The sequence below is a fragment of the Tympanuchus pallidicinctus genome, unplaced genomic scaffold (assembly GCF_026119805.1).
Source record: "Tympanuchus pallidicinctus isolate F22 unplaced genomic scaffold, pur_lepc_1.0 scaffold1, whole genome shotgun sequence".
Lineage (NCBI taxonomy): Eukaryota > Metazoa > Chordata > Aves > Galliformes > Phasianidae > Tympanuchus > Tympanuchus pallidicinctus.
The window spans coordinates 52337720-52352374 of record NW_026294618.1 but is presented as its reverse complement, the minus strand read 5'-3'; the positions used below and the strand labels follow the sequence as shown (position 1 = coordinate 52352374).

At 34.7% G+C, this 14655-nt stretch overlaps 1 protein-coding gene across 10 annotated transcripts in view; it reads right to left on the bottom strand.

The window, feature by feature from the left end:
- Nucleotides 1-14655, bottom strand: part of L3MBTL3 (L3MBTL histone methyl-lysine binding protein 3) — a 76405-nt gene that overhangs the window by 4840 nt on the left and 56910 nt on the right. For all 10 annotated transcript variants that reach the window (XM_052671317.1, XM_052671355.1, XM_052671343.1 and 7 more), the window contains 5 exons: nt 13353-13455; nt 7151-7297; nt 5606-5770; nt 2739-2827; nt 329-492 (listed from right to left, as the gene is read on the bottom strand). In XM_052671317.1, the coding sequence (XP_052527277.1) occupies nt 329-492; nt 2739-2827; nt 5606-5770; nt 7151-7297; nt 13353-13455 (668 nt within the window). The remainder of the gene's footprint in view (nt 1-328; nt 493-2738; nt 2828-5605; nt 5771-7150; nt 7298-13352; nt 13456-14655) is intronic.

The following is a 14655-nucleotide window of genomic DNA, read 5'->3' as shown; positions in this document are numbered from 1 at the left end:
CTGGGCCATACTTCTGTAGCACTTTTCTTTCCCTCTCTAAACTCAGTGAATATACACATAAATTTACTTGTTTATATATACATACACATTTATCTATGTATCTCTATGTATGCATACACTTGTATCTATACATATATAAAATGAATATTCACTGCTTTCAGGACTAGATGGCAGCTGAATGGGCATTTTGTGGATCTGCTGGTCTAGCTGACTCTAATCTTCAAGTACTAAGTCATCATTTGCAATTTATTAGGTTAATCTGTAGCTCTGAATCAACCAAGAATTTGAAGATGTTGGCAGTGAGACAAAAGATACAAGGAAAACCTACCTCGTCTGTACTCCACTTAGAAACTTTACTGGCTGGGATCCCAGCTACACTTGGCAGGAGCTTGCTTTGCTGTTCCCAGCGCAAAGGTAGGCCAGGGATTTGCAGCTTTGATGACACAACAACTGGTTGAGACAGAAACCTCTGGGTATTGGGTTCTTCAATAACTTCAACAAGAGAAAGTAGTAAATAAGCATTAAACCCCTTGATCACTAATGATATCAGTCACAGTAAAATCATATTCATTTCTATTAATATATACGGGCCTTCGTAACAAGGCTGTACAGTTTTGCTTACATCAGAATTAGAAAAGTACCATAAGACTTCTTCCAGCATGATTGTGATTATATTTGTTCTATATAAATATAACTATTTTTACAAGGGAAAAAGTTCTTTCAATACAACATAATGCTATGCCAACACAACTGTTGGCCTATCATACCATAGGTCACATAATTTTAAATATTTTGATACAATAAATAACACCCACTTATAACATTTATACAGTACTATTAGAACTAAATGCCAAGGCTGAGCTGTAAAACTTCATCAAAACCAGCACTGCAGTGCTATAAAATTCCAAGTGAATCAGATGAACAGCTCCAGCCCACACATTTATGTCTCATCCACAATAAAAAGTTTTTCAGTCCTCCTGAGGAAAAGTACCCACAAGTGTCTGCAAATTCCCTGCTCCCAGTTTAACTGAATGTTTTATTTAGAAAATAGCATTTAACTGCTCCGTGATTCTATGGTTTTTTTTTGCAAGGTCATTTCCCTTTTTATATCACTTATCCGTCATGGAAGGAAGGACGACCCCACCCCACTCGCCTCAAAGGTAATGTGCAGGTGGGAGAGTAGCTTCAGCCAAATGCTGCTTGCTGCTGCTGCTGTCTGGAGAGCAGCAGCAGTTGCAGATGTGCGTAGGAGGAAGGAGTGATGTCAAACTACATAAGACATCTATGTTTATTTAGATCCATTGCAAATGCAAAAGCAACATCTGCTATGAACTCAGGACAGAATGCCTCCGAGCTGCTGAATAAAACTGTGGAAGAACTCTGGAATTCATTTCTGAATGAAACAATCAACAACAAATCAATATCTAGTATTCCTTAGTAGCAATCATTCATACAATCAGAAATCTCTATGCTATTCTTGTTTGGATTGCTCACTTCTGCTATGGCTCCATTCTATCTCTGTTCCAGGAAGCTACTCTTATTCACAGATATCTGCATTCTTACTGTTCTAATTTTCATAGATTGGTGGCCAACAGCTAGGACACAAATTCCTATTACAGATTTCTACCAGCACAGTATGATTGGTTTGGAATATATAATTTATCCCAAATAGAAGGTTATTACATTAGTGTTTTAGGTCAGGCTAGGAGCACCTATTTGAAATAAAACTCCCCACCTACTGCTCCTTGGTTATAGCTTGATACAGGCATTAAACATGTATATAGGAAGGAGACAAAGAATCACTTTGTTAAACAGTAATTAAAGGAAGTGTTCCAGCTTTTACAAATCAAATGCAGGACCCTACACAGAAAAGCATCCTAACTAGTAAGCAAAGCTTGTTGGTGAAATTTTACTCAAATAGTCCTTTCTGACAAAATCAAAATGCTCTATAAAGCAGTATATGTAACTAGAAAATAGGATAACAAAAACCACATCCATCTTGGTAGGGATCTCTAGAAACCTTATGATGTTCAGTTGAGAACAAACCATTAGACTAGGCTATTAAGGATCCTGACAAACTAAGTTTTTTTCTGGGCAGCCTATTTCAGTTTTTCTCAGAGTGAGAATTCTTCCTTATACCCAGACAGAATTTCTTCTGAAGCAACTTAGGAGCATGCCTCTTACTCTACCACCATGCACCACCACCTAATGTCTTGGTGGTCCTCAACTGGACAGTCTCCAGTTTTTTAACAAAGTAAAGATCTTAGCCTTCCCTCTTTAACTTACATGAAAAACACCCATTCTGCACAAGTTGCTAGAAAGTAAACTGCACAACAGACTGAGATGGAACTTAATAGGTCACCTAAACACTAAGTTATAACTGTAAAGTATAACTCTGCATCTTCAACTTCTTCCCAGTACATTTTTGAAGCAATAAATGAACCATTCAGACTCACTTAATTATCTATTTGTAAAAGTCAGTGAAAGGAAACATTTTATGTCAGTATTCAGTTTGCACTCATCTTTACAACTGCAATAAAGTTCCTAAGAAACACTCTGATGATTATAAGGTAAACACAACACTGGAAGCGCTACTATCAAAAAAATAACCAACTGGATACAAATAGCAAATGTAAAAAGTAAGCTGCAATGCAGTTGCATGAAGAATTACAAGAAATGTCACACTTCTTTAGTTCTGCAGATTTTAATATCAAACGAAAGAAGCATTGACAAGTTACCTTTAATTTCATTTGAAATGAGCAGGTTATTTCCTGTCTCTTTTTCTTCACACTCTTTGTTCTTTACAGAGTCCTTTGTCTGCAGTCCTCTGACAAAAATAAGACGTACATTTTTATTAATACATCATAAAAATCACTAAGCATGATGATACTGCTTGCTAACAATGTTAGATCATTACTAACACTGCAAGATTTTCACACAAAGGATATTGTATCATCATAAAATTAAAAAAGAGGATCTAATTTCTGACTTACACAGATGGCAACACTAATGCCTACTGACATGAATTTTGCAATTAAGACTCAAGGGTAGTATAAACTAAAATTACATAAATCAGATCAATATATTTTTCTTTATAATTGAAACTGAAAAATTGCTATGAAAGTAATTGCAAATGAAAGTAATAGATGTGTCCATGGCAGAAGATGGATAGACTGAAAGACATATATACAGTTGAATCTCCTATAAAGCCTTACTGTTTATCCAGGCCATTTTCATGAGTTGTCTTAAATATTATCTATTTATTTTTCTCAACTCAACCATCATTTCTGTCCCAGCTCCTGTACTGTACTGACATATCACTGTGCAGCTGTTAATGACCCCACTGAAAATATTTTACTTTTTAGTTTTTGCTTTACTTCTTACTGAGTGGTTCTTATAGAATCACTCTTTGCTTGATAACTCTGGCTGAACCCTCAGCTTTGCCAACTCATTTGCAAAGAGTGGACATTTATTGAGAAAAATGGGGCAAGAGAAGAGAAGTGAAAATAAGAGATTTTTTTTGGGGGGGGGGGGGAAGGATATTTTCATTTTAAAGCCACCCATTGAGAAGTTCTTTTTCATACTCTCATGAGATATTTTCAGCCTGGCTTCTTACAGAAATGAAGACTATATGAACATGCTGACAATATGTGTGCATTCCTTCTTTCTTTCAGTAACTTGAGGACACTGGCCAATTCTTGCTAAATCATCACAGATGCAGAGCTCTCAGAGATACTAGGTACATAAGGAACATTTTGTTAAAACAGCCACCAGACTAAAAGTCTTTAAAGACTACAAGAAACCCTCCCATATGAACTCACGCTTTACTAAATAACAGAGAATCAACCAACAAGAACATCTTCACCAGTGTTCCACTGATAAAAAGCCAAACTAGAGCTAACATCCTGTTAGCCATCAAGATTTGTTAACCTCAAAACACAAAACCACAGAAGAAACAGATCTGTTTATCACAGAATGACAGAATAGCTTGGATTGGAAGGGACTTAATGATCATGCAATTCCAACTCTCCTGCTATAGACAGAGTTGCCACACATTACATTAGGCTGCATGATTTAATTCCACTTTAATTCCATTGCTTACATTTATATCTGTTAAAAGCTAAGAGAGAAAGAAAGAGGAACTAGAAATTAGCTGAATATGACTTGGTTTACAGCAAAACAAATCTCATGGTTTGTTGTGTATGTGGTTGGTTCCTCAATCAAATACTTCTATGAAAGTATGACATTACCTGGAACATAAAGACATATATGATTGTACTGAAGACAAACATAATTAAATCCATACAGTGAGCTCAGGTGCAGAACAGCATGAAAGTAGGCATACCTGTCTTCAATAATGCATATGTACTTTGAATAAACATCTGAAAATATCCTCTGGGTATTGCAATAACCAGATGCTCAATATTTAATAACTCTAGTAGTTCAAATATACCTAAAGCTGTGAATACCATTTCTCATACCTGTTTAAAAGTAAGCTTAGTCAACTTAAAGTTCTCCCTGGCTACGCTGGATATAAAGAATGTGGAAAACTAGATGATAAAATGCAGAGGGTCATCAGTGCATTCAAACACTTCAAACAACTCAAAAAGCCTCTGGGCAGTTCAAACTTGGCACAAAGCTGTTATTTTCTGAATGAAAATCAGAGAACTGATAGCACGTGTCTGCTATTTTATGGCTTCATAAATATAACACCCTGTAAAAAATAAAAAAAGACCATATACATTGTTCTTCAATTAATTTATAGATATTCAGTAAAGTCAATGGTTATTTCCAGAAGAAAAAGAAAGGAATTTACTATAAATATGATTGAAATGCCGAACGACAACTAACACAAACTACACTGCTGTCATTCTGTCTTTTCTTGCTGTTCAGATTCAATGGAGTTTGACTAACTAAAGCTATTTATTTGTGATAAACTTATATTAACACTGTTCGATGCTCCTAATAGATCTTTTCCAAAAGATGGTAGAAATAATGTGAAGAATTGTTCTAAAGAAAAATTGACAGCAAAGAATAGTAATAAAAGTTTAACCTTGTATTATTGCAGGACCTTTTGTCTTCAAGGAAAGTGTGAATACTAGTTCAGGAAAGAAAAATAAAATAATGTGCTGATGCTGTAACTAAATAATTCCTTAGAAAAGGAATGCTGTTGTCTCACATATTTCCCCACAGAAGTGTATTAGATTTTCAGTATCAAAGACAGCCTCTCTCTCTATATTTATATATATATATCATGACATATAATATCATAAATATTATTTTCCAATATACTATCTCATGTCATTCTTTGTCAAAAAAAGACTCTAAGCATAAGAGTTAAGAGATTACTTTCAGTAATTTCTCTGACTTGTAGTACTTTTCCTATCCTTTCTGATATGTATTACTTATTTCTTAAATAAATTGTGACACGCCATTCCTTTCTGGTTCTACAAAGACTATTATGCTCTTCCAATATGAAGAACTTTCTTCTTTCTCCCCACTGCTTCCAAGAGTTCCACAGATAAACCTCTGTACTGCATTCACAGTAAGCTGCATTTTAAATAGTCTCTAAACATCGCATACTTTGAAAGGAACTGATAGTTACCCAGGTGGCTTCTTTTCTTTCACATCACATAACTGGGGCTTCTTGCAAGGAGATGCACTTTTTCTGTCTTCCTGCTTAGTTGTTTCTGATAGAGTTTTCCCAGATGATCGATTATGAGATACAGATTTTGTGCCTATGTGACCTGGGCTCGGGCATTTTCTGTCACTGTTTAGAACAAGTTAACAAAATGTTTTAAAAAGAAAGAAGTTGAGCTGTTCATTTTATTTTCTTTATGGATAAAGAATCATCAGTGTAATTGAAAAAAATAAGGTTGTGGGGTTTTTGTTTTTAGAAGAATACACAGAAGTTTCTCACTTGCATCAACAGAATAGTAGACGTAGGACTTTCAAAAAAATCACAAAACTTTAAATTACAAAGCGTTTCTTATTAAAGGTAAAACTTGCTTACAATTCAACAGCATTACTGTTGAATTTGCCTAATGTTATTTTTGATAATAAACTCTCCATTTCAAATATTTGTAACAAGAAAAATTCAAAGTATCATATTTTCCTCCTATCCCATCTCTTACAATACACAGCTATGCACTTAGGACCCTACAAATGTTATGCAATCTGTCAGCTGGGACTGTTAAAACAGAAGTGCTGAATGCTGTCCCTGTTATAGAGAAAACGGGTGAAACTGTCAGTGGCTTCACTGGGACCACATTCAGGCTAGCTGCCACAAGGTAATTAGGGTTACTTCAGATTTCTACAATCTTAGACGTTCTAGAACAGTTGAACCCAACAGTGCTCAGTGACAGCTGAATATGTTGTTTTTAATGCATGTAGCTGAAACCAACTCCGAGAATCTCATTTGAAATACCATTGAAAATACTTGGTCATAACAAAGGAAAATGGAAGGAATCTTCAGGATAAACATTCACATTTTCATGTTTACTTTAATGTAGCCCTTGAAAAGAATGGAAAGCCTCTCTTCTCCATTCCTTCTTAAACTCTCTGTGCATTTCCCTAACGCAAAATGAGCACAGGAGTTTGTGTTCACAATTTCTGTTAGAAAATCCTCATCTGAAAAGTCTCTTGGCATCACATTCATTTGTGTTTTCACAGAACTCATTCAAGAAGCTTCAGCTATGGAGTTATGCATCATTCTTGCAAAACTCACACCCAGTAATTCGATTTCCCACTCCAACAATAATGGCAGAATTTATAGTGGTTATTCAAAGAGTAACATTAATTTACATCCATGTCAGTAAGGCCACCCCAGCAAATAGAAGAAACCCAAATAAACCACTTTCTTAAACAGGCAAACAACCCATCTTAAATTCCAGCTAACCACCTAGTAGCTTACATAGTTAAACTGAATGTGAAACTGAAATGTTATTAAATCACACATAGTAGAATCAGTATTAGTAGTGATCTTTTCAGTGAGCACTGATGAAACCATTCCTTCCCTATAAATGAAAATGCAGATAAATAGACAGGTTTTCCGGAAACTATCCAGATATTACACAACTACAAATCATGCTACACAACACTGAAATAAAGCACCACAGCTAGTCATAGGCATGGGTCCAATCAGAATTACTTGATTATAGGAGAGGGGGATCTTTCCCTTGCTTCCACTCTTCTGTTTCTGGGGACATGATTGGCTGCAGGCAACTCCCCACTGAGCCGATCGGGTAGGAGGCTTTCTTTGTTCAAGTTCATCTCAGAGTATGGGCAGCTGACTGCACTAGAAGGTGAAAAAGAGAAATGCTTCCTTAACTTCATTCACTTTGCAGACTTCAACTTAGTTCAAATGAAATGACATTTGAGACTAATTTTCTAGAAGCGGATGGAATCAATTTACATAGAGAAGATTAGAAAAAATGCAAGTAGTCAGACATTAAAATATTAATAAATATACTGATTAAAAACAGCAACCTGAATACTTTTCATATTTCATTTCTACAGCAACTTATGGAATACAAATTACATTAATTTATATTACAGCATACATTCTGCAAAAATTGCTTAATGAACGTTTAGCCTGCTCACAAAGCTTTCATGGCATTTTACACATAATATAGAAGATACTTCTGACTATATCCTTCTTACTCCAGATAACACAATCACGTTTCTACGGCTATGCAAAAGAGCATATTTCTTCCATGCAAAAGAGCATATTCCTCTTACGTAGTGTCCACAAAGAGACTGTATAGCAAGGCACAGTATGAGGTATGGCTACTTTCTCTCACTGCTGAGAGACAATGCCCCATCTTTGCAAATAAGACTTTTACTGCATTAGAAGTGTGTTTTTCATATATTTTTCTATCATTCAGCATCCCCTGTTTCACTGCATTCCCGTTTGTGAGATAATTTGACACTGTGCTTTTGATAATGACTTGAACAAATGTGAAAATCTTTGTGATATCTCTCAATGTCATAAAACCTGTGCTTGCCCAAGAGCTAGGTAATGAAACAGCAGCAATGCAAAACACACCAGACTGAACTAAGATTTTATCTACAGAATGTCCAACTGGTTTTCAGTCAACATACTCGCAGGTATAACATCCTAATACATAATATACACTGAGGTATACTTCAGAGACAATATATCAAATTCTGAAAGGTATATATATATGTCATGACAGTGAACAACAAAAAGCCCAGCTTTCAATTATCTTTAAGATAAACATGCTTTATTTTTGGTTAGCGGGCTACTATGCTAACTATAAAATTATGCTTTCCTGCCTATCTATTATTATAAGAACCTCTGTAATGCAAAAATGTAAAAAATACAAAACCTACATTCTAGGTTTTTGCTTATTTTTATCTGAGGGCTGGTGTCTGCCCGACACCTTAAAAAAATTAAAAACAATGAACTAAAGGATGAGGTAGAAAAGAGGAGGACTAGGAAAAGTTGGTCAGTATTCTTAATTCTCTATACTACTGCATGTATTACAATTACATCTTTTTTGACTTTCAAATGAAGTATAAGCTGAAAAATATACGCTTTTATTTGGCAAATGGTTTTATGGAGCCAATACAAATGGGATTTATATACTATGACAAACCCATACCACTGTGATAATATACAGTCATCAGAAACTTGGGAATATACTGGTCAATCTCAGTTCTGCCACTCTGATAAAATAAAGCATGTAATGTTCTTTCAACTTCCAACATCCCCCACAGGGATGTTTTAAGCATTTTTAAGGAGTATCTCAAGGAACCACTAAACACAAACAAATAGCTATTTAACTTCAGCTACATATTTTTATTATTACATAGACTTTACATCACAATGAAGTCTGACAGTACAATTTCATCTCTAGTAGATCTTCTGATTGCCAAAATCAGTAATATGTTTTAAATTAAAAGGTAGCAGGAGTCTTGAAATTCAATTTTCCATTGGAACTTGCTTGTTTTGCTTTTTTCCTTTAGAATTTTCTTCAAAAACAGAAGCTGAAGAACAATCTCAGTCAACAACAGTTATAATATTAATGAAATTTTACAGCATTAAATTCAGATGAGTTTTTCTTCATAATTAATCATTTGAATTGCTACATCATGTTAAAAAAAATCCATGACAGTCCTTTGATGTTTCTATTACTTGGAGCAACAAAACAAATGCTCATGATTTCCTCTGTCAGCTTTGTTGCAACAAAACACAGCATGAATGAGCACAGTCAGTATGAACTAGGTGGCTTTAGATCAATCAGTCCTGAATCTCAGTGCCTCCAGCCTTCAGTACAGTTGAGCTTGTATACTACAAAGACTAAAAAATTAATCTTATTATTCACGCATAAAGAAGTATTTGATGTATACATTACTAAGTTCTAGAAACATCTCAAGTGCTCAGAAGTCTTGATCATCAGGTTATTTAAAAATTAAATTAGGATTAACTCTTCCCTCAGTTTGAACATGGATTTTTGCTGCAGCTTTCACTTCATACCTTAACACGCTGTTTAGAAAACAGCAGAAGTTCAAAACCCATTTACAATTTGATAGATATCCTTGACCTATGGATACTGATGTCTTCCAAAAGAACAGACAGCATGGCAAGAAGTGGCAGCTTCATTTCAAATCCCTACTGTATGTTTGATGATGCCAGACATCTTCTATTGCTGCTTTACATCTTTGAAACCATGAAGATAATCTATTATCATCTAAGCTGCTTCAGTAGGCTCAACCCACGTTTCAGTAAATAAATACCCAAATTAACATCCTCCCTGCCCCCCCACAGGAAAGTAATCAGCTACCTTTCAACTCTGGAGGATTAGCACATCACAGCAATTAAGCTATCTGCTGTATACTGCAGAAAGGGAACTACTACTTTGTGAGCACTGTATAAATTGAGCAAAAACCTGACATTAAAAAAAATCCTCTCTTCTTGTAGAATCAGGAATGATGAATGATGAAAAAAAAGCAAACAAAGAATGCACTGATTAGTAATGAGAAGAAGTGTGTATAGTGTGACCAGGTGACTGCCCAAGAAGTACAGAAAGCAGCACAGGACACTTGTGTTCTTACTTCCCACCTGTAGAACCACTATCCAAGTTATGTATCACTAGTATTTTTATGAAATAATAGCAAAACTATTCCTGAGTATTGTCTTAAGATTTTCTTTTTTTTTTTAATCAAAGAAAAAAAATATTTTATAAGCTTTTTCATTATTATTATTTTTTGTTAGTGATGTTTTTACTTCAGTTGACTTTATGGAAATATTTTTAACTATCCTAGTAACAAATGATACAAATGCTCTCAACAATTTGCAATGTGTTTATCATCAATGCATCCTGTTTTAGCATAAAATTGCTTTAACAGTATATTATATATATATTGAGTCAACAGTAGCTTAAAACCTATTTGTCTGGGGATAACATCCTTAATGTAAAAGAAAATGAAACTGGAGACAAAAGTATCAGATGAGATTTAGTTCAACAGATACTGAACAAATAGATGGAACATCCTCGAGAACTGAGGCTTCCAGTGCTTCTGCACCACACTTTTCTGAGAACGTGGTCTTCATCACGACACAGTCAGTTCGCTTTCACAAAACAGATGATGTTTCTAATAAAATGCTCTCCATGCTTACGTTTTGCTCCTATTGCTTCCTAAACAGTTCAGCATATTGTTTACTTCATGTCATCTTTATTTGATAGTAGGAGCAAACTTCCAGTTAACAGAAAAACTACAGTCACCAGTATGAAAATAATACCCCACAAATTTTAACTTGCGTTCTTCAGCGATGTGCATAATTTTAATTATGAACTACAAACTAATTTTTTTTCTTCTCATTCTAATTGCCTGAAAATCATGCAATTGAGAACTGTTAGCTGAAGCAAACTTGATCTTTACTCATGGAGAGTTAATATAAAACCTGCTTGCAACCAAATGTTTTGCATTACAGCTCAGATTTAATGAATAGATTAAACATTAGAAAGCATACAATATACAACCTAATCATAAATATGCAAGTAATCTGCATTATGCTACTGACATGCACACCAGTCTCTGTTTCAAGTGCCCAGCAAAACAAAACTAGATCAACTGGTGATAGATAAACAGTCCTTATTAACATCAGCTTTCAAAAAAAATAAATAAATGCTTCAGTCCCATTACATAATTAATCATCTAGGCTTTCATCGGCTTCCTAAGGAAGAAGTTCTCGTGATTTCAGAACTGTTTAGCATTTTAAATTTTAATCTCTTCTGCACTCAGAAATTTATGCTGTAGACAGACATACCTCATCATGACAAAAAAAAAAAAGAGATAAGCATGGTTAAATACATTTCAGGGTTGCCAAGATAAGTGACCCAGGGGACTTAAACCTGACGTGGATAATTACAACAATTTCAAAATGTCTTTGTTATTTCAGAAGAAAAGTAATAGTACAATTGTAGAATTTTTGGGGTGACTTGGACCCTCAAATTTGCAAACCCCAGATAAACAAGAAATTCATTATTTTCTTCATAAACACTCAAGAAAAAAAAAAACCACAAAAAACACCAACACAGAGAGCAAATTAATAAGATATTTATGATGCTAATTTATTTGCTATGAAAAAGCAAATTTATTTTACAATCAACAAAATTTCTTTGTTTATATTTTTATCTCTTAGAACTATCAGTTCATATGTAAATGACAGGATTGCTAAGACTGTAATAAAAATAAAACACAATAGATTGCCATTTCTCAGTATTCAGGATGAGTAAGTATAATAACTTTAAATAGCATGGAAAATATAGTTATAAAAGCAAAGAATACATGAACTAACTAAACATACCTCTCTTACTCATCCTTTCCCCGTGAAACATTAGAAGTTTTAATGCCAAAATGTATTTAGAGAGAAGATCACAAATGAAGAACTTTTCTGACACATTCAAGTAAGTTTCGTCCTATTTTTTTATTTTTAAAGTTTCAGCATTGGGCTGAGAATGGTGGTTATGTTCATCTGACTATAAGTAATGAGATAGCATATGCTAAGGAAAATATCCTAAATTGGACATTATTGCCTTACAATCAGACATACTAAACAAGATTCACTCTATCAGTATATGAAACGATTTTCAGTTAAAAAGAAAGATTTTACAGCAAGAAAAAAAAAGAGCAAGCACCTCTTAAGTACTGATAGATTATTTAAGCAGACACCACACTAAGATCAACAAAGTCTTTCAAAAGGAAAGGCATAAAACAAACAAACAAAAACCAAATAAACAAAAAAGAAGAAAAAATAACATTAACAGAAAAAGACAGAAGGAAAAAATTGAGAATAATCTGAAACAGTGCTGATATGCCACCAAAACTCTGTAGCCTAATTCTCATCAACAGGATATAATTCTGCCACCAAAAATGTCAATCTCTTGCACTGTCTCTTGGATCATGAGCATTTGATTATATTCTTGAAAAATATAAACATATTACCAAAGAGAAATCCTCTAGTGACATTAGAGCAGAAAGCACAAAGTGACAAATGTTAGCGGATCCTTTGATTGTTCAATGGAAAGAATTCAAAGAAAAATTTTGGAAACTGATTTGTGAAAAGGCTATCTGATGCTATTTATGATATTCAATTCTCAACATATTACAGTAATTGTATTTTCTTTACTGAAATATTCAAGATTAATCTCATACTATAAACATTTCAAAAACTGTCAAATTTTGGCTTAGTGAGTATCCCCATGTCCCTGTGTGTTCATGCATCATTCTATTCTCCCACAAATCTGCTTTCTCTAGGTCAGCTCTCTTACAGGAGAGCCTGAGAGATTCACATTTTTGTATTGCACTTAAGTGCTCAACAAAATGATCTTTAGAAACACTCAGTATAAACACTCAGGCTGTAATTTGGGAGTGTATGAATCAGAATTTTCATTTTGGTATTTTTTTCAAGCCAACAAGCAAATCTTTACCCATGCTGAGCAAAACAAAACATTCAAGTGATAAAAAACATTAGTGACCTGGTTTCAAAAGGATCAAAAGTTACTGCTTTATAAAAATTTGTCTATAACCTTTTGCAAATCAAACAGCAAGCCATGGAATCTTCATAGGAAAATCTGGATTAGCAGAATCTATCAATAGTGACAAAAATGATGTTTGAGAAATCTCATCTGGTGAAATGAAGTCACAGATTGCTAATGTTTATTTCAGTATGCTCACCATGGCAACTGAAATAATTTCATATTTCATTTTACAAAATTTAGTTTTTTTTCTCCAGACAGGATACGTTTTCTTGTGAATAACAATTAAAAAAAATGCATGCAGACATTACTAAATTGAAAAAAAATATTTTTCACTGCACATACCTATGATGGCCAATATGTCTTGCTCTTTTAACATTCCCAACACCTTTACATCCTGCTGTGGGACATCCTCCATGCTCCAAAGCTTCCACTAACTCCAAGGGACCTGTATGTCAGAGAAATTACATACGACATACATAATTTTAACGTACTTTAAAAAATACATTTTGCAAAAGCAAGACGGAGATTCAAATGATCTCTTCCAATGGAGAAATAAAACTACTCTGAGTAAATCTCTACTGAAGGGCTACATCTATATAAACAATGCAAATCCTAGAGGAACTGTAAGACTTCTAACCTGTCTCCTATTAAATAACTGTAAGTAGATACAAGTAGTTTTGCAAGAGCACATTCAAAATAAGTTACCCTGTTGTTCCTAAAGAAAGAAATCTGTTAATAATGAGTACTGATCTCTGTTTTTAGCTTAAATTTTCCAGTAAACAAAAGGAGAAAACAAGGCTGAAAATAATACTAGAAGTATTATCAACTGTCATCTGAGAAAAGAGATGAAAAACCTCCTCACTGCGGTCTTCCTTCAGGCAGTTGCAGAGAGCTATGAGGTCTGCTTTTGAGCTCATCTTTTTCAGACTGAACAATCCCAATTCCTTCAGTCATTCCTCATAACTCCTGTTTTCTAGACCCTTCACTTGCTTAATTGCTCTTCGCAAACATTCTAGCAACTCAACGTATCTCCTTTAGTGAGGGGCCAAAAACAGAACACAGTATTTGAAGTGTGGTCTCACCAGTGAGAGTGCAAGTGGACAATCACTTCCCAAGTCCTGCTGGCCACACCATATCTGAGGCAGGCCAAGCTACCATTGGCCTCAGGTTCTTCCATGAGAACACATACTCAGTGACCAGTAACAGTTCAGGAGGCAAACAAAATAGAAGGAGTTACAATGAAAATAACTACAGAACAAGACAGGACATCATTATTCTACTTTCTCCGCCTACTGATCTCTTAAATATTGCCTGCTCTTCTGGTCACTTTATCTTAGTACAACAGAACTGAAATCTTTTTGTCTGTTTCGACCTACTCTCAACCCAGGTATGAAATAGCGCTCTTATGAGGAATGACTAAGTAAGGTAGGACACTTCAAATTGGAAACAAATTAGATAAGCAAGAAAATTATGCAAAACTGGGTAGGTTTAGACAACCAAGCTGCTCCCCAGGGAGGTGGTTGAGTCACCATCCCTGGATGTGTTTAAAAACTGTTTGGATGTGGTGCTCAAGAACATGATTTAGCAGTGGGGTGTTAGAGTTAGGGTAGTATGGTTTGGTTGCGGTTGGAATTGATGATCTTTA